This window comes from Delphinapterus leucas, chromosome 1 (genome assembly GCF_059928025.1).
Source record: "Delphinapterus leucas isolate spDelLeu-1000000601 "Yukka" chromosome 1, BTC_Dleu_Yukka2, whole genome shotgun sequence".
Lineage (NCBI taxonomy): Eukaryota > Metazoa > Chordata > Mammalia > Artiodactyla > Monodontidae > Delphinapterus > Delphinapterus leucas.
This window is the reverse complement of record NC_143129.1, coordinates 65596430-65616744: the sequence shown is the minus strand read 5'-3', so window position 1 is coordinate 65616744 and position 20315 is coordinate 65596430. Positions and strand designations below refer to the sequence as shown.

The 20315-nt window shown below is 38.7% G+C and overlaps 3 protein-coding genes across 11 annotated transcripts in view; 1 reads left to right on the top strand and 2 right to left on the bottom strand.

The window, feature by feature from the left end:
• Window positions 1-222: 222 nt before the first annotated feature.
• Window positions 223-7055, bottom strand: METTL18 (methyltransferase 18, RPL3 N3(tau)-histidine). 2 transcript variants are annotated; one of them, XM_022560152.3, is made up of 2 exons: window positions 6618-7055; window positions 223-5360 (listed from the first exon to the last, which is right to left on the bottom strand). In XM_022560152.3, the coding sequence occupies exon 2, from the start codon at window positions 5149-5151 to the stop codon at window positions 4030-4032; it is 1122 nt and encodes a 373-aa protein (XP_022415860.1). In that variant the 5' UTR covers window positions 5152-5360; window positions 6618-7055; the 3' UTR covers window positions 223-4029. The 2 variants fall into 2 exon arrangements, with proteins under 2 accessions (XP_022415860.1, XP_022415858.1); XM_022560150.2 differs by having other exon boundaries at window positions 6575-6683.
• The window catches only part of FIRRM (FIGNL1 interacting regulator of recombination and mitosis), a 46338-nt gene continuing 32842 nt past the window's right edge, over window positions 6820-20315 (top strand). For 3 of the 6 annotated variants that reach the window (XM_022560145.3, XM_022560144.3, XM_089911262.1), the window contains exons 1-7: window positions 6820-6993; window positions 10812-10851; window positions 12299-12387; window positions 13966-14070; window positions 14783-14923; window positions 17148-17313; window positions 19029-19113. In XM_022560145.3, coding sequence (XP_022415853.1) covers window positions 6883-6993; window positions 10812-10851; window positions 12299-12387; window positions 13966-14070; window positions 14783-14923; window positions 17148-17313; window positions 19029-19113 — 737 coding nt within the window. In that variant the 5' untranslated portion in view covers window positions 6820-6882. Of the gene's footprint in view, window positions 6994-7053; window positions 7310-10811; window positions 10852-10898; window positions 11366-12298; window positions 12388-13965; window positions 14071-14782; window positions 14924-17147; window positions 17314-19028; window positions 19114-20315 lie in introns of those variants that run through there. The other 3 variants (XM_089911277.1, XM_089911270.1, XM_089911272.1) reach the window with 3 other exon arrangements.
• The window catches only part of SCYL3 (SCY1 like pseudokinase 3), an 82866-nt gene continuing 70916 nt past the window's right edge, over window positions 8366-20315 (bottom strand). For 2 of the 3 annotated variants that reach the window (XR_016393163.1, XR_016393165.1), the window contains exon 16: window positions 8366-9502. The gene's annotated coding sequence lies outside the window, so the exon portion shown is untranslated. The other variant, XM_089911300.1, reaches the window with a different exon arrangement.

Below are 20315 nucleotides of genomic sequence, written 5' to 3'. Positions count from 1 at the left end.
TCGGCCACTTATCCTGTTGTGTAAGGGGTAAGAGTTGTCCTTTTGGGGTGTTTTGGCATTGCAGAGCATTAAGGATCAAGAAGAATGCATCTTGTAAATTTGTTGCTAAAATTCAGTCACACGCAGGCTATGTTCTGCCTTTAAACTTTCCGTTTCTCAGATGTGCCTGTACACTTAGTTCCATTTCCCTTGCCCCACAGAGGCTCTCTGCCCATAGCTCATAAACTGGGGAGGGTGATGGTGGAGGATGTCTCCATGCAGACCAGGAGCTGACACACTTCCTTTACAATACTTTCTTTAGTAATATTTAGCTTACTAAGTTGTTTGTTATTATTGTAATTTTTACTGTTTCTTTCAAACAGAGTATTAATCCTTCTCCTGAAAACGCACTTTGACAACTTCCTGTATAGATGATGAAGCTATTTTTAAGGGTTATCTGAGTTCACTTTTAATTCCTTAAGAAAACAGCAATTGGAATTGTGAGAGACTATCTAATGGTGATAAGGGTTCTGTAGCTTCCGCCAACCAACCTGGTTGACTAGAAGCTGCATCCCAGGGCTGCAAAAAAGTATTCTTTTATGGCACAGAGAGTTTCCTCTGCTGGGCTGCACCCAAGTTATGATGGTGATTTTGAATGTGTATTTTCACCCAAAGAAAAGACTTAATATCAGCAAGCTCAGTGCCACCATAACACAGTATGAGAAGTTAAGGAAATTCTAGCTGAGGTGTAGGCAAAGAATCAAGTTTACGTTGTCACATAGTTTACTTGCTATTTCTTTTTTTCAAATAGCTATGTATTAAGCTATAATAAAACCTGAATAAAACACTATGGAGGGTACTGAAGAGTGAAGGCATATTTTCTCCTCTAGATGAGCAGCTGACCCCATCAGACCCCTGTGCCCTGAGGACAGTACAGCACATGTGTCATTGGCAACTGCATTTGACAAGGAAGTGTGTCAGCTCCTGGTCTGCATGGAGGCATCCCCTGTTTCTGAGCTTCAGGCAGAGAGCCTCTGGGGGGCAGTGGAAATGGAACTAAGGGTACAGGCACATCTGACAAATGGGGAGTTTAAAGGCAGAACACAGGCTACATGTGAATGAGTTTTTAGAAAAAAATTTACAAGATGCATTCTTCTTCATCCTTAATGCTCGGCAATGCCAAAGCATCCAAAAAAGACAACTTGGAAACTGCAAGGTGAAGTTTGGGGAGGGTTGTGGAGGGAGAGAATGGGGTTGGTCTTGGGCAGTGAAAGTTCTGGAATCTATTTATTTCTCCAAGTTCTGAACTGGGATTTGTAAACTGTAAAGTCACAAACCCAATTTTTAAGAAAAGTGAACAAGGCTTCCTATTTGATTGTGAAAACAGGATGACAGGATGAAAAATATTATGAGAATTCATGAACATAATAATTTCCATTTATACATAGGAACCATGTGGAAGGAAGCATGATAAGTGCTCAATACTACTTTTTTTTTTTTTTTTTTTGTAGTGAAGGAAGGTGCAGCATTTATTGTAAGGCACCAGTGCAAGGAGAATGGGTGACTCATGCTCTAAAACTCCAAACTCCCTGAAAGGTTTCCAATATTAACTATTATTCCTTAAAATAATTCTGTTAGGGAGATATTACTATAAACCCCATTTTGCAGTTGGGGAAACTGAATTTTAACCCAAGTATTGGACTCCAAAGCTCATTGTCTTAACATATATGCCTCTTTAAATAATTAAGCTATTTACATGAGAAAGTGCACTATGCATCCTTCTCCTGGATTTATATCCATAATTTTATCTCAAGTCTCTTTTGCTGCCAGCTATCTTGGGTAGCTATGTCCCTGTTTGGCTGTCACCTCCAGAATTATCTTTAATGCCCAGGATTATCTAGTTCCTAGGACTGGGCTTCTGCTTTGACTCCTGCTGTTTTCACTGGACCCCCCTCCCGTTAAGGGCCGGTGTCTCTTCTACTCCTGGAGAGGCCTCCTAGATGACACCTCTTTGGGTATCTAATTTGTCATGGAGAACTGAGAGATACCTATTTGTCTCAAAATTATTGATGCTGACTATTGTTATGGGACTCTATCTAAATGCTTTGTACCTCCTCAATTAGCTAAAACTGCTGTCAGGGCCTATTCTACCTTATCTAGTAGGTGGGTCTGGAATTGTAGCTGTGATACTTGCAGTAACAGTATCCTAGGTAAAAGCATCTGACTACTACATGTCCTCTCAGTAGCTACACCTGTGCATTTACCTGATGGAATACAAATTATTTGATTATAAATGACTTTCTTCATATTATAGTTTTATTTATATATACATACATACATACATACACACACATATATGATATATATGCATTAGGGATTTATGTATAATACATATAATTTTTAATGATGTGTGTAAATAAGTTTCTTTAACAATGACTTTCATTTCGGAATAATAAAAGGGTGCTAAGAAATATATGTGATGAAAAATAGGCATTGTAAGGCTACTGGGGTGGTGAAGAGTGAAGCTTTTAAAAAGACTTCAGTTCAGATTCTGATTCTGAATGTGAGGAATGTGATTGGGATCAAATTACTTACTTTCTTGAGTCTCAATTTTTTTTGTTGTTGTTGTTCATTAATTTATTTTCGGCTGCGTTGGGTCTTCGTTGCTGTATGTGGTCTAGTTATGGCAAGCAGGGGCTTCTCTCGTTGTGGAGCATGGGCTCTAGGCATGTAGGCTTCAGTAGTTGTGGTGCACGGGCTCTGTAGTTGTGGCTTGCGGGCTCTAGAGCACAGGCTCAGTAGTTGTGGTGCATGGGCTTAGTTGCTCCGCGGCATGTGGGATCTTCGTGGACCAGGGCTCGAACCCATGTCCCCTGCATTGGCAGGTGGATTTTTAAACACTGCACCACCAGGGAAGTCCCTCAATTTCTTTATAAAATCTAGATAGTAATTATAACCTAATTCAGGGCTGTTACAAATATTATATGTTAGTATATGTAAATCTCTTCTACCCTGCATATAGTAAATGCTGAAAACTGTTAGCTATTATGATCATTATTAAAATGGGGATGATATATACTTTATGAGGTTATAAATATTAAGCAAGATATATACAAAGTGCCTAGTTAACAGATGTCCAGTAAATATCACATTTCATTGAATCCAAGTCGTACCATTATTTTAGGTACCTTCAAGAAGGAAAAAAATACTGCCAGTTGTACAATAATTATTAGACAGTAAGGTAGACCCCAATTTTAGATATGTTAAGTGTGAATATTTTTGCATTAGAATCAAAATACTTTTTCTCCCCTTCTTTGCCCTACTTAACTAGTGAAGAGTCTTTACCCCCCAGAATCTGGAATTCTGTTTCCTATTCTTTTTCCTCCTACCAAGACCCTAGGGTCTCCTACTTCCTTGGCTAAAAAGGGCTACAAGCACTGTAAGTTTTCTGTACCATCTTTATATTCTCTATCATGATTCCCCTTATTTCTTCCATCTTAATGTTGAATTCAACTGCTCAGCATTCTAATTCTTATTATACAAGATAAATGAATATAAAAATAAAACAAAACAAAAACTTCTTCCTAGTTACCCAAGGCCTTCAATCTAATATTTAGATTCAGAATCATTTAGTGATGCATATGTATGCCTTTAGAATTAACAGCATGGTGATTGATCAGGCACTTCATGTGAACAGAAACTGACAAAGACTGGGAAGAAATTCAAACTTGAGGTAAGAAATGGCAGATTTTCCTGGGAACAAATTTATATGCCAAAGGTGGTAGAATGGTCAAATAGAATGAAAGTGGAGAACAGAAAACTTTCCCACAAAATGATTTCCTAGGAGCTCTTTTCAAATGCTGAGGAACACTATTTTTTCAGTCTCACTTAGCAAGTACAATGTCGCTAATATAGTTGGTCTCTTATTTGGATAAACAAAACTAAACAAACATCATAATTTCAGAAAAAAATAATAGCAAAGCAGAAATCAAACATTCAAAATAAGGTTTTGGTTATTTTGTTTATTTCACTTAGGACACTCAGTGGGCATTAACTGGGGTACTTAAAATTCATCTCAATTAGGAATCTCTTTAGTCCTTCATCAATTATTTCAAGTGTTCTCATCTCAAATACATTCCTGTCTTCAACAAACTTCTGAAAGAGATGAGTACCTCCACCCACACCAAAATAATGTGCTTTGCTGGCCAAAAGCACCTGTCCATTTTTATCTAACAATCTAAGGAATGTTTGGTGCAAAGGACCATAATAACCTGGATTGTAAATGGTTTCTGAGGTAAGAATGAGATCATATTTTTCAAAAAGTTTTTCACTGCTTAGTAGAAGCTTACAAAACTCAGACCACTCCCCAGAAAAGAACCGGAATTTACATAGTTCTTGTGCTACTTTTGATTTCCTGCACCTTTTCACATCTGGTTCGTTTACATCATTTTCTTCATCTTCCAAAGTGCAGTTAGCCACTACATTAGGTAAGGTTACTTCATCAATCACCACACTGTTATAATCTTGAAAATGAATTTCTTTGGCGCCTCCCTTGAACGCCATTATACCCAGCAACCCTGATCCACAACCAAGATCCAACACTTTTTTCCCAGCAAATTTCACTTTGGCCTTTGTAAAATATGCCAGGAGGTCAAAGGTACATTCCCAGATTTTTAAACCTCCTTCATAAACACCTGTAATCAGATCAGAGTGAGAAGAAAAGCTTTTTGAAATGATGTTTTCTCCAGGGAAGTTCTCTTTCAACAAGATGGTTTTCACTACTGATATGTTCATATGCTGGAGACCTGGTAATGTTTCTATGACTTTATTTTCTAACACTTTCTTTAAATCTTTAGGCATAGCATGCTCTTTGGCAACTCTAAAGCAGGGCTGTTTTTCATGTGGCTCCAAGCTACTTGAACTGTTAGCTGCATTGAGTGAGCTGTCTGTGTCTTGAGAGGGACCTGCATTTCCTGCTGACTTATGCTCCCACAAATGATCCTGAAGCAGGTCAAACTGTTCTGTAGAACATTTTTTGTCTCTATGTGTACCTTTTTGTCTTTCTGAGACTGAAGACTCTTTTGAGGAATCTAGGGCCAAAGCTCCATCTCCAAGGGATGTTAATTCATCTTCCAGATGGTCTTCTATAGTGAAATTAAATTGAAAAGTCATTCTTTCATAAAATGCACACAATCGTTAAACTCAAAGGAAGATTCTTCAACTTCTGGATAGAACTGATGACACACACGTAAACCTGCTTCAATTATTCTGTTAGTTTTGCTGGAGGTCCATTTCTCTTTAGCTGCTTATAAACAGTTACAATATTCAGAGATATTTCCAAATGACTTTTAAGAGGTCTTTGCTCTTTTTTCAATTTAGCTCTGGAGAAAAAAAAAAAAGAAAATTGTTATTAAAAAGCAAAATGACACATTTTACATCAATGTAATATTAAACAGTCCCCTGCTCCACCCCCAGCAGCTGCCTTTTCTATGAAAGCGGTGGAGGGACAGGGAGATAAAGAGACTTGGAAACACACACACCCTTCAGGTTTCAAAAGCTGGAGAAGAGGGCTTCCCTGGTGGCACAGAGCTTGAGAATCTGCCTGCTAATGCAGGGGACACGGGTTTGAGCCCTGGTCTGGGAGGATCCCACATGCCGCGGAGCAACTAGGCCCGTGAGCCACAAGTACTGAGCCTGCGCGTTTGGAGCCTGTGCTCCGCAACAGGAGAAGCCGCGATAGTGAGAGGCCCACGTACCGCGATGAAGAGTGGCCCCCGCTTGCCACAACTAGAGAAAGCCCTCGCACAGAAACGAAGACCCAACACAGCAAAAATAATTAATTAATAAACTCCTACCCCCAACATCTTAAAAAAAAAAAAAGCTGGAGAAGAGAATAAACCGTAAAAACGAACAAAATAACAGCAGCAGCAACAACTAGAAATAACGTAAAGTCCAAAATTCTCAGGCAGGAAATGACAAGCCTAGCTATTTAGTGTGTTTCATCTGTCACGACCCTGCCCAAACATATTAACCTCCTAAACTGCCAGAATCTCTTCAATCTGTTATCATTTCAAGTAACAGGACTTCAAGATTGTATTTTGATAAATGAACATCCCTTTAAAAACAGGAACAGGTATGCTCTGATGTGTGTAAATTCATTCAGATGACCTCACTACAAACATTTCGTGGAGACCTGCAGTTCTAAGTGTACTGGGAGTGAGGTAACTGTGGAGTAATTAGTAAAGATTAGCTTGACACAGAATAAGGGCACTGAACTGTGCGGGGAGATCCGTAGAAAATGGAAGCAACTTAAAGAGACTCTTCTCTGTATCTACTGGCTAGACACTTAAAATATACCGTCTACTTCAATTTGCACAACAATGCTGGCAGGTGGGTCTTTATTCCCATTACATAGGATGTACAGAGTAGGGTCAACACATTAAATGGGTAGGAAGGCGCCTGTTTCTATCCCACTTCACAGCGGGGCTTGGAGTCATTTCTGGCTCTAAGTCCCAGGTCAAACCCGACACCAGATGTGCAACCTCAAAGCCCCAAGGGACGGAGTGTAGCAAATCTGTGGACTCCCGGCCCTCACCTCCCCCAAAGCGTCTCAAAAGCAACGTTACAGCGATCCAGACCCGTGGACGTTAGCTCCCCGGCAGGTTCCCAGCTCCAGAGTAATCCGGCCAGACGCTCCCGACTGAAAGCGCTCACCAGTGAGTCGAGGCCTCCGCGGGCCAGACAAGCCCGGCCTTATTCCCAGTTGTGTGGGGCCCGGGCTCACTAAGGAAAGCGGCGCCCTTCCTCTCTATGGTTTTGGCTCGCAAGGCCTGCCGGGACGGTGGGAGTTTCCGGTCTTGGCTCCGGCGGGAGGGTTTCGAAGCTTTGGTCTTGGGCGAGAGCATGTCTCAGGAACGCGCTGTCCCGGCGAGCGCGGTTCCCCTGGAAGAATTAAGTAGCTGGCCGGAGGAGCTATGCCGCCGGGAACTGCCATCTGTCCTGCCTCGGCTCCTTATATCCTTCATTGTCACTTCCACCTAGAGAGGGGTGTGGGGCCTGTCTCCAACTTTCTCTCCTGTCTCATCACACCCGCTGCAGGGCCGTGTTGGGTTCCTGCGGCTTCAACCCTCTCCTTTCTCTGTTGATGAGCGAGATGAGTAAGCGAGGGAAGGAAGGGCGAGCGAGAGCCGTGGGTGCCGAGACCGAAGGCATGCCTGGCTTTGGCATCCGAAGGGCTTGCAGAGGTGTTCTGCCAGTGGTTTTGGCAGTGGATGTGGCGTTTTCTGCCATTTCTCTGGGCCTTTGAGTTGCTCTGTACGTGCAGTTAAGCGTGAGTACTTTTCCATGGGGCGGGGGGAGCGGGGAGAGGCAAGGACTCAGACTTGGGCTGTACGGTGAGCTGACTGGATGAAGTAGAGAGAGCGAGGTACTCTGAGCTCTCATCTCTAAAATGGGTGGTGAAAATGAATACCTTCCTCACTATTTTGAGAATCTAATTAAAGGACGTAGTTCTGCCATGGTGCCGAGTCTGTAAAAGATGTTCAGTAAATACAAATGTTCTTCCCCTCCCCTTTTTGAACCTCTTTCGGTTTATTACTGGTGAGAAGGAGTTGCTTCCTTTGCTAATTGGCTTTCATCTCTTGGGTGTGAGGTACTTAACGTCTCCGTTGTCCAGATGCAGATCATTTAGTAGTCGAATCCTTTTTTGGTTGTAAATGTACCTGGAGTCCTAGCCCTTCATGTTAAAGGGTAATTTTTTTTTTAACAGCTTTGAGCACATAAAACTACACTCAAAAGAAAAAAAAGACCTTCACTTGAGAGAGTCTGAACACTGCAAAAATAATTTTTTACAGCTAAAGCCAAATATAAATATTACGGTCACATAGAAATTATTCACCTGGGCATTGGCAGGTGGTCCCACTTAGGTACCAAAGCGCTTTCTTAGTTATCGTGTAGACATGGAACTGCTGTCCTCAAGGATTTTTGATTTTGGTAACAAAAAGCCATCCTCCTCCTCAAAAAATTTTACTAGGTACCGAATATTATATGTACCAGGCAGTGTTAGGTTTCGGGGGAACAAAGATAAGAAACATGGTTCCTCTTTTTCTTCTCAAGATTATGGGGGGATTTCAATAATTGAAAGTCAAGCTTGTTTATTTATTTATTTATTTTTATTATTATTATTTTTTTTTGCGATACTCGGGCCTCTCACTGTTGTGGCCTCTCCCGTTGCGGAGCACAGGCTCCGGACGCGCAGGCTCAGTGGCCATGGCTCACAGGCCCAGCCGCTCCGCAGCATGTGGGATCTTCCCGGACCGGGGCACGAACCCGTGTCCCCTGCATCAGCAGGCGGACTCTCAACCACTGCACCACCAGGGAAGCCCAATTTTTTTTATTTTTTATAAATTTATTTATTTTTGGCTGCGTTTGGTCTTCGTTGCACATAGGCTTTCTCTAGTTGCCGCGAGTGGGGGCTACTCTTTTTTTTTAATAAATTTATTTATTTTTGGCTGTGTTGGGTCTTTGTTGCTGCGCACGGGCTTTCTCTACTTGTGGCAAGTGGGGGCTGCTCTTCATTGCGGTGCAGGGGCTTCTCATTGCGGTGGCTTCTCGTTGCGGAGCACGGGCTCTAGGCGCACGGGCTTCAGTAGTTGTGGCACGTGGGTTCAGCAGTTGTGGCTCGCGGGCTCTAGAGCGCAGGCTCAGTAGTTGTGGCACACGGGCTTAGTTGCTCCGCGATGTGTGGGATCTTCCCGGACCAGGGCTGGAACCTGTGTCCCCTGCATTGGCAGGTGGATTCTTAACCACTGCACCACCAGGGAATTCCCAAGCTTGTTTATTTACATTAAAAAAAAAAATCATTCTCACCTGGTTTTGCATCTCAAACTTAAAATTCAAAAGAACCCAAACCTGTTCTTCCCCCCAGTCTTCTTCATCTAAATAAATGGTTTTACAAGCCAAAACCTTCAGTCCTCTCTCTCTCACATCCAATCAGCAAGTCCTTTTGTTTCTAACCTAGACTATATCTTGAATCCAAATGCTTATCTCCATCTTGGTTGCTACCACTCTTTCAAACCCCCATAACCTCTCACCTGAACTATTGTTTATAGCTCCCTTGCTTCTACTCACGTCCTCTTATAATCCATTCTCCAAAAAAAGTTCACAAACAAGTGAAAAACATGTTGTTTCCTTTTTAAACCACTCCCTCCACCCCAGTGGCTTCTTAACAAATTAGGAATAAAATCTAAACTTTTACCTTCAAGGCTCCTCATGTTCTAAGCCTTTTCCTCGCTTACCTAGCTCACTACACTCTGTCCACATATACATGAAGCTCACCTACCTCAGGATCTTCATTTTTGCTGATCCTTCAGCGTAGTTTGTTCTTCTCTCAGCCTTTTGTCCATCTCATTATTCAGATCTCAGCTCAGATGTCACGCCAGCAAGCCATTTTCAGTGTCCTCAGTCTTAGGTGGTTCTCCCAAACCCAGTCTGTAATATTTATCTCGTTGCCCTGTTCAGTTTTCTAAAGAGCAGAAGCAACCTTAATGGAAATTATCTTGTTTACTTTGTTTTCTTTTTACTTTTCCTCACTGTACTGTAAAGTTCATAAAGGCAGGAATTTTGTTTTCTCCAGCACCTAGAGTAGTGCCTGGCACATAGTAAGCATTCAATGAAGGGCTAAAAGATATTGTCATGTTTTAAAACTGCCTGAAAATCTCATTAGATAAATTTTTTTTCAGCTTTTGGTTTTACTTCAGCACTTTTTCTACAAATGAAAGAAATTTTCAGTAACTCCATCACCCAAACATAATTATTTTCATGTTTTGCATTTCACACGTTATTTTCCAGTCTTTCTTTTTTTTGGGGGGGGGGTCGCGCCGCTCGGCCTGCGGGATCTTAGTCCCCCGACCAGGGATCAAACTTGTGCCCCCTGCAGTGGAAGCGCGGAGTCTTAACCACTGGACCGCCAGGGAAGTCCCTTATTTTCCAGTCCTTACCTGCATGTCTGCATAATCATAACTTATGTTTAATTTTGGAAGAGGCTAGAATTTTTTTGACCTTTACTGAAATTGATCCACGATGCAAATTCTACCCTACTGAACTAAAATGAGTTAATGACTATCTCATTTTGATTGCTGCTGTAAGATGTATATGCAGAGTAAGATTTCAGAAAAAGAATCAATTCCTGTATTACTGTGACAGTTATGGCTTATTCATTTTTCTTATTGACACATACTTTAATAATTCGTATATTATTTTTACAGGAAAACATTTCTAACAATTATTCTGAATGGTAGAAAAGTGTATAGTTTATAATGTGATTACCATTAACGTTTGTAATGAACATAGCATAATTTATTATGTCATATTTGTAAGCTTCTATGTGCAGAAGAGTTTCTGTCTGATAAGGTGGTAAGATAGATATGCTAGTAACATGAAAAGATTAAGAGTTGATCAGTGACTTAAGAAAGGTGCAAATAAAGTACTATAGAAGTGCTGAGGAGGAAGAAATTTCTGTTTCAGAAACCAGAAACCCATGGATTATTATAGACTGTTTCTCATCTGTCAGAAATAAGTCATAACTACACATAATTTGAAAAGATAAGTTTATCCCTGAGCGATTTTGAAAACATTTCCTTAAAGTATTTTCATTATATTTCATTATACCTAGTAAACATTACATGTTTTACAGCAAAATTAAGCCAGTAATTTGAGTCTAATTTCAGTCTCTTACTGATCATTGCTTAAACTTCAAGAAGGGTCCTTTTAAAATCTGTTCTCAATAGTGAATATCTTACTACTGATACTAGTATCTTCCTTAATTTTTTTACTCTATGTATCAGCATTCTGACAGTTGGCTTGAGCATATTCGTAAGTAAAATTATCTTAATTGTATGATTACTTTGATGTCTTTAAGGACTGAGTCCCACATATCCCAGTTTCGTATTCCCTTTAAATTTAAATATAGTTTTGTATACTCTTTAAGTTTATTCTTCCTATTGTAGCGTTACAGCCTTTGTAATCTTCAGTTACTTAAAATGACCAAATTACTTCAAATTACAGTACTTAAAGTTTTAAATTCCATTTTGGATAGATACCAAAAGTGTTCTGTTTGATAATGTGTGTATAAACACATTGTAAATTTTATTTTATTTTATTATTATTTTTTTTTTTGCGGTACGCGGGCCTCTCACTGTTGTGGCCTCTCCCGTTGCAGAGTACAGGCTCGGGACGTGCAGGCTCAGTGGCCATGGCTCACGGGCCTAGCCGCTCCACGGCATGTGGGATCTTCCCGGACCGGGGCACGAACCCGTGTCCCCTGCATCGGCAGGCGGACTCTCAACCACCGTGCCACCAGGGAAGCCCCACGTTGTAAATTTTAAATGTTAGTTGTTAAACTGGTTAGACCAATATAAAACATAATTTGCAGTCTACTTAATAACTTTCAGCCTCTTAACATGTTTAGTGTCAATTAGAAAATACTTCCTAAGTTACAAAAGGCTGATTGTTTAGGCATGACAAATTTGTCATTTGGAAAAGTTCACTTTCTTCATCTGTCTTCATTAATCTTACTTGATGTAATTTATTTATTTAGTTAGGAGGAGAGGTAGAGAGTTAAGTCTATCTGCAGAGTTTACTCATATATTTTGAGTTTTCTATTTACATTTCACTTGGTTGTGGAATATTTGTTTATAATCTTGGATATGTGTGCTGCCTGTGGGGTCTGATTTTTTTAAGGAACAGTTACTTTTTATCCTGTGTATGAGAGTTGTACATATTCATTATAGAAAATTTGTAACATGCAGAAAAACATAAAAGATAATAAAACAATCATTAATCTGAAATGTTTAAGATTTTGGCATAGGATATTCTCATCTTGATTCTATATATTCCTGCCAGCCTATCGGTTATTTTTTGTATATACATGTTTATATATATATTAAGATTGGAATTACACTATTTGGAAGTTTTTTCATTTTAGCTTAATGTATTGTGGACATTTTATCATGGTTTTAAACGATCTCTAACAATCATTTTAATGATAGCAGATCCTATTCAGTAGATGTACCCACATCCATTAACTGATCTTCAGTTGCTGTACACATACATTGTTTTGTTTTGTTTCTTAAAATTTTTCTATTATTTCAGGTTGTTTAACTGTTAATAGTTTCTCTACATAGAATATGGCATTTTGAAACTGTACAAAGCTTTTGATTGCTAGTACTTACATATTCTTGAATCTGGGAAAGGGTAGTGACCTTTGTTGGCTGACATGACTTAATATTGCTACAAAATATGTTACTATTTTCCTTTATAGAAATTCTGAAAATTATTGTAGAAATGTTTTTACCTCATATGAACCACCTGACATTGGAACAGACTTTCTTTTCACAAGTGCTGCCAAAGGTATAGTACTATTATTACCTTAAATCAATTTACTTGTTATAAAGGCTGTTAAGATCTGGCCTCAGTTTTAGACCATTTATTCTTAATTTCTTAATGTATCACTTTTTTTGTTTTTGGTTGCGCCGCGAGGCTTGTGGGATCTTAGTTCCCTGACCAGAGATTGAACCCGGGCCCACAGCAGTGAAAGTGACGAGTCCTAACGACTGGACTGCCAAGGAATTCCCAATGTATCACATATTTGAAATACAAATAAAATAGTTTAAAATAGAGAATGTGATGGTGTCAGTATGATCATTAGGTGATTAAAAAACATATTTTCAGAGAGTATGGATCCTTTACTAATTGAATTTACATTATTTGTAGTTGGTTTTAAATACTCTTGTATTTTAAAGCTATTCATTGAAAATTGGGATGGATGATGAAGTTAGTTAAGCTTCTTTCTTTATCTTCTCTGTAGAATTTATTAATAATTGTTAAATTTCATTTTCTGCAAAAATGGAGCCAAAATTTATTAAAGAAGCCTTAGAATAAAAATGGCTGGAATATTGGTAAAATCAAGTAACTTAAAAGAAAATATCAGATTCACCAACTGCATTGTTACCTTTTAGATATATGTGGTATACCTTTTCTCTGAAAAGCAGAGTCATAACTTTTCTTTTTAATTGTGGGAACTAAACATACTTTGGTGACAAAATGAAACATTTTTTTATGATAACTTATCTCTTACTGGAATGGATTTCTAAGTTTAGCTTTGAAACAAATAATTATCAGAACTCCTTTTACTCATATTCACTCAATTGGTCTCTATCTAAAAAGTTTCTTAAATTTTGTTCTTGACCGCCAAATAAAGGTCCAGCTAGTATATAGATGAAAACGAGATGTTGAGTGTTAACAGGCTTATGGGAAGCAGTACCCTCTTTAGTTACAGTGTGTTGCTGACTATGGTTTTTCTTGTAGTGTAGTGTTTAGGCCATTTAACTTGTTTAGAGTATTAAGATCTTAGGTTGGCTAATGTTTCACAGACAAAAACACTTAGTTCTGAGGTCACGTACTATGTCTCTAACCCAGGAATAGTATTTTGAGTTGGTCAGAAAGGGGAGCTGGTTAGAAAACAAGTGAATAGGTAATTCAGCACAAATTCATTACCACTACCAGAAAATATCCTTGTAAATGTTCACATGGATGTTGATTGGTTAAGATCATCATCTTTTATTTATTTAAGTGTAAGAGTAGCACTTTTGTTACATCACCAAAAAATGAACTTTTGAGTGACATTTTTTTATGGATGTTATTAAGTAGATTCAAATCACAGAAATGGAAGACAAATCAATTTTTGTTGGAGGCTTTTTTTTTAAGGAGATTCTATTGTAGAAAAATAGTATACAAAAAATAGAAATACTATAGAAACACTACAAAATATATATTTTATTAACTTTATTAGGTGCAGTTGTTACACTAGACAATATCCCGTGGCTGTTAATAATGCAAAATCAAATCTAATTTATTTCTTTAAAGATACGCCTTTCCTTTTTTAATGACTTCTGTTACTACTGTTTATGACCTGCTTTGTTTTCACAGACTGTGAGATTATTTGATGACATGGTGTATGAGTTAACCAGTCAAGCCAGAGGACTATCAAGCCAAAATTTAGAAATCCAGACCACTATAAGAAATATTTTACAGGTATGTCAAATATATTAGAAAGGGGGGTGGGAGAGCTTAAGGAGTGTGAAATATTAATTAACTTTATATTCTGTATATAATGCCCCAATGCTAGAATTAAATTTATAGAATTAAAGATATAAAGATATTGCAAAAAACATAAATTCTGAATTTCTTATACAATTTCATGCTTAGTAAATATCTAAACTCGTATAAGAAGACAAGTAATCAAGATAGCATGCCCTGCCTGTAATTCTAAAGCGTATGTGTAGAACACCTGCCATATACTTTGATGTTGTGGGTTAGGATTCCAACTTCTTTTTTTCTTTTTTTTTTAACCAAATGGCTAGCCAGGTTTTTGGGGGGTTTTTTTCCCTAAGATTTTTTTGATGTGGACCATTTTTAAAGTCCTTATTGAATTTGTTACAATATTGCTTCTGTTTTTTAATTTTTGGTTTTTTGGCTACAAGGCATGTGGGATCTTAGCTCCCCAACCAGGGATCGAACCTGTACCCCCTGCGTTGGAAGGTGAAGTCTTAACCACTGGACTGCCAGGGAAGTCCCTAGCCACTTTTAATATTTGTAGTTCTGACAGACTATAGTTATGTGTAAGGAGGGACAGAGAGAGGGTCCATTTTGCTCACTGCTGTATCCCTAGCACTCAGCATATTGTCTGTACCTTTTAGGTACACAGAAAATATATTCTGAATGAAACTTCTTTCCGTATTTCCAGACAATGGTACAGCTATTAGGAGCTCTTACAGGATGTGTTCAGCATGTCTGTGCCACTCAGGAATCCATCATTCTAGAAAATATTCACAGTCTTCCCTCCTCAGTCCTACATGTAATCAAAAGTACATTTGTACATTGTAAGGTGAGTGATGGGTCTAAGTACACTTTATTTTTTTTTAACATTTTAAAAAAAATTTTATTTATTTTTTTCTGGCTGAGTTGGGTCTTTGTTGCTGTGCGCGGGCTTTCTCTAGTTGCGGTGAGCGGGGGCTACTCTTCGTTGTGGTGCACAGGCTTCTCATTGCAGTGGCTTCTTTCGTTGCAGAGCACAGGCTCTAGGCACCCGGGCTTCAGGAGCTGTGGCTTGCAGGCTCTGGAGCGCAGGCTTAGTAGTTGTGGTGCATGGGCTTAGTTGCTCTGTGGCATGTGGGAACTTCCTGGACCAGGGCTCAAACCCGAGTCCCCTGCATGGGCAGGCGGATTCTTAACCACTGCACCACCGGGGAAGCCCTAAGTACACTTTAAATGGCCTAAAATCCATGGGCAAAGGGGCTGAGTTTGTGGTGCTTATGGTATTTGTTCATAAGTTTACATTTTAACCTATATTATTGCAGTGCATTTTTCCATAGAACAAAGAGCATGTATGTAAATATTTGTTTCAAAATAAGTAGTTATAAAGAAATCTTAAAAAGGAGGCTCTTGCAGTTTTGTTGTTGTCTTATTCTATTTCCTCTTGATAAGGAAAGAAGTGATACAGATTTGTGTCAAGTCGCAGGGATCCTCAAATATTTCTGTCATGGCATTGGTGGCTCAGATGAATTGCTTAACAATTAGGTGCCTATAAAGGGACACTGACCCTTATTTAGTCCTGAGACAGCTTTAAAGCACAAAAGCTGACCTAGGATTTGTGGGTCACAGGAAGTTTTGATAATGCTGTTTGTTGGATGAATGAAAATTGCTAGTTAACTAATGCTTCTCTTTGGTGACAGGGTACTGAAATGTCATGCACTGGACCTAATGTTATTAGCTCCCTTTTAGTTCTATATTTGTAAGATCTTGGAAGTCAGAAATCATATTTTATACATACCTGCATCTCTCAAAGTACACTATGTATAATGGAGGTTCACTAAACATTTGTTTAATGAATGAATATGTCATTCACTAAGAATCATTAAATTTTTTTTTTTTTTTTGCTGGTGAGAATTCTTTTCTTTAATTGAAGTACAGTTGATTTACAGTGTTGTGTTAATTACTGCTGTACAGCAAAGTGATTCAGTTATATATATATGTACCTTACTCTTTTTTACTATTCTTTTTCATTATGCTTTATCATAGGATATTGAATATAGCTCTCTGTGCTATACAGTAGGACCTTGTTGTTTATCCATTCTATATATGAAAGCTTGCATCTGCTAACCCCAACCTCCCACTCCATCCTTCCTGCAACCCCCTCCCCCTTGGCAACCACCAGTCTGTTCTCTGTGATTCTGTTTCTGTCATAGACAGGTTCATTTGTGTCATATATATTTTTTTTTTATTTTATAAATTTATTTATTTATTTTTAGCTGCGTTGGGTCTTTGTTGCTGTGTGTGGGCTCTATCTAGTTGCTGCGAGTGGGAGCCACTCTTCATTGCGGTGTGTGGGCTTCTCATTGCAGTGGCTTCTCCTGTTTCAGAGCGAGCGCAGGCTCAGTAGTTGTGGCGCACGGGCTTAGTTGCTCTGCGGCATGTGGGAGCTTCCCAGACCAGGGATCAAACCCATATCCCCTGCATTGGCAGGCGGACTCTTAACCACTGCGCCACCAGCGAAGTCCCTGTGTCATATTTTAGATTCCACATATAAGTGATATCATATTGTATTTGTCTTTCTCTTTCTGACTTCACTTAGTCTGATAATTTCTAGTTGCATCCATGTTGCTGCAAATGGTATTACTTTGTTCTTTTTTTATGCCTGAGTAGTATTCCATTGTATATATGTACCACATCTTCTTTATCCATTCATCTGTCGATGGACATTTAGGTTGTTTCCATGTGTTGGCTATTATGAATAGTGCTGCTATGAACATAGGCATGCATGTGTCTTTTTGAATTATAGTTTTGTCCGGATATATGCCCAGGAGTGGGATTGCTGGATCATGGTAATTCTATTTTTAGTTTCCTGAGGAACCTCTGTGCTGTTCTCCGCAGTGGCTGCACCAGCTTACATCTGATGCTATTCTGCACCCCATGTTTTGCATATGCTCCCCACCCACCTACTCTCTAAAAGCATTACATTTATGAGCTCTGATAGAATGAATTAAAATAAATGTGGCTCTTGAGTTTTTTATGATTTGCTTTTTCTCTCGTTTTTATTCCTTTGTGATCAGAATAGCGAATCTGTTTATTCTGGGCGTTTACACCTAGTCTCAGACCTTCTGCAGGCTCTTTTCAAGGAGGCCTATTCTCTTCAAAAGCAGCTAATGGAACTGCTGGATATGGTTTGCATGGACCCTTTAATAGATGAGAATGATGACATTTTGAATATGGTAGTAGGTGAGTGAAAAAAACTTACTACTTAGTATATGATGTATATTGACTATAAACTGTACATCAGTTAAATTATTGAACCCAGTGTTTCTAATGATTCATGATATTATGTGTAAAAAAATTTAAATCCTACCCAATAAACTTTTAATCTCTTAAATTTTAGATTTTGTAAAATTGATACTTGATGCATTAACATAGATTTATATATTTAGTCAATGTTCAAAGTAGGTTGTTACTCCACAGTGATTAACAAAGAAAGTTATGCAATTTTATACCCTCTAAAGTAGTCCAAATTCTGAAGCAGTAGCTTTTTCAGTGTTTTTAAACCATAACTTCATAGTAAGAAATGAAGTTTGCATTTCTTCCCAGAACACATATAATTACATACTTGTATGTATGTTTGTGAATGTGTATGTATATACTACATTTATTTATTGTACTTGAAATAACGTACTCTATTATAGTCTATTTCATTTTTAAAGAATTGCTGATTGCTACTTTATTAATTTCATCACTTACCAATGGATCATGGCCCAGAGTTTGAAAAGCAGTACTCTAATAAAAAGATTGCATTCATAGCTTCAGCATAAAGAGAGTAAGGTGGTTTTGTGCAGTATTATCAGGTATCTTTTGCTCTGTAACAAACCAACCCAAAAATCTATTACATTAAAGTAACTACTAGGGAGTTCCCAGGCCGCCCAGTGGTTAGGACTTGGTGCTTTCACTGCTGGGGCCTGGGTTCAATCCCTGGTCAGGGAACTAAGATCCCGCAAGCCACGTGGCATGGCAAGAAGGAAAGAAAGAAAGGAAAAAAGAAAGGAGGGAGGGAGGGAGGAAGCAGAGATGGAGGGAAAGAGAGGGAGGTGGGGGGAGAGAGGAAGGAAGAAAGAAATCAAGCAACTACTGTTTCATTTATTCATGATTCTGAGTTAGTGTTTTAGGCTGGGCTCAGGTAGAACAGCTTTCTCTGCTTCACATGGTGTAACTGGCTCACTCAGTTTGTGGTCACTGACCTCACTCATGGTCGTTTGTCGGCAGAGGGAGAGATAATGTCCTGAGCCAGTCCCATGTAGCCCATCATGCAGCAGGTTAGCCCAGGCTCAGCTACCTGCTGATGGCCTCAGGGGTCCTAAGAGCAGCAAGAGAGGGCAGGCCCCAGTGTGCAGGCACATTTAAAGTCTTTGCTTGGTTTATGTTTATTTTTGTCCTGTTGACCAAAGCAAGTTATGTCGCGAAGCCCAGGGTCTGTGGAAGCGAACTGACTAAGAGCATGGACACAGAAAGGGGGTTTATTGTGCCCATTTTAACAAATAATCTACCTCAGGCAAAGTACAAGCCTTAATGAGTACTGTGCAAATTCATTTGATTCTTCCTTGTTAGGTTTTCTTTCCTTAGCAGTATATTTTGTCATTTTTGATTTGAATATCTGTAGAATGTTTCAGTTACAATAGGGCATAATTTTTAGTCCACTGAACATTTTTAGTTTTATTTAGGTCATAGAGTAGGTGTAAACATCAAACTTAATTTTCTATAATTTATAAAAACCCTAAATCAAAAGCGTGACACTTACTTTCACTAATTATTTTGAGATAATTTTTTTCAAATTGTATTGCCTATTTTAGCAAATGTCAAAATTGTTCAGTAGATATTTTTAAATATAGAAGAAACTCACCCCATATGACATTTGAATGTCCTAAGAGTTCTGTTATCTTTCTTTGTAGTTATTCATTCATTGTTGGATATCTGCTCTGTTATTTCCAGTATGGACCATGCATTTCATGCCAATACTTGGAAATTTATAATTAAGTAAGTTTCTGTTTTGTTTTGTTTTTACTTTTTGTAATATAGTTTCCATATCCAAAAGTCTTAATTATTTGTAAGTTTTCTTAGATTGCATTTAAAACATTTTGTATGGGTGTGTACAATGTTTACTGACACTGCTCTCTTATAATCCAAATGTTGTACATGTAGCTCCCAAACTAAATCATACTTCTTTATCCTGCTCTCTCTAAAATTAAAAAAAAGTTCTACTCAGTTAGCTAGTACATCTGAAATAATGGGCCATGGGTCTTAACCATTTGCCTACTGCTACTGTTGTTTAACTGACTATCAAGTATCCTACTTCCAGGCTTAGATAAATTAATAATCATAATTAGAGCTGAATATAATCCCCTCATTATATACTTTTGAGTTGTTCAATTTTAATTCCATTTATAATTTTAACTAGAGCGTTATGAAGGGTTGCTAGGGAGAGTGTCCATAGCATTCATCAGATTCTTGGGGGTGGGAGGAGATATAGTTGAGATGTAAAAATGGTTAAGAACCTCTACTTTATACATATGCATAAAACATTAAAGGTAGTGTAATACTTTCAGGTCTTAGGTGTTTTTCTTGCACCACCAGGTCATTACGTTGCCAACAAGTAATAGTGCAGTGGTTCAAAGTGTGTCAACTCAGCCATACCGCATATGCTTGAATCCATTCTGAAATGACTTACCCCTCTGGAACTCTTAGGCAATTTGGTTAATTTCTCTGAGTCTTAGTTTGCTCATCTGAAAGTGGGAGTTATAACAATAGCACCTTCTTTGTGGGGTTACAGTGAGAATTGAGTTTATCGGTGTGAAATGCTTGCAACTCTGCAAGTCACACAGTGAGTGCCCAGTGAATTAGCCACACCACACCACACCACACCATCGCCATCACCATCACCATTGAATATCTTCCAGTCTTGCCCCACTCTGATTCATTTTCTATCCAGCATTCATACTGATCTTCTAAAAATGTAAATTAGATCATGTCACTCTACTGCTTAACATCCATCCCAGTTTACTAAGAGTAACAACCTAATCCTCTCTGGCTCCCGCCTTCTTCACCAGCCCATCTCCATTGCACTCTCCCTGTTCTCAGCTCCTCAAACATAACAAACTCTCCTGTCCCAGAGCCTTTTCACAGCTTTTCCCTCTGCCTGGGATGCTTCTCTCTTGTACTCTACACCTTGCTAATTCCTG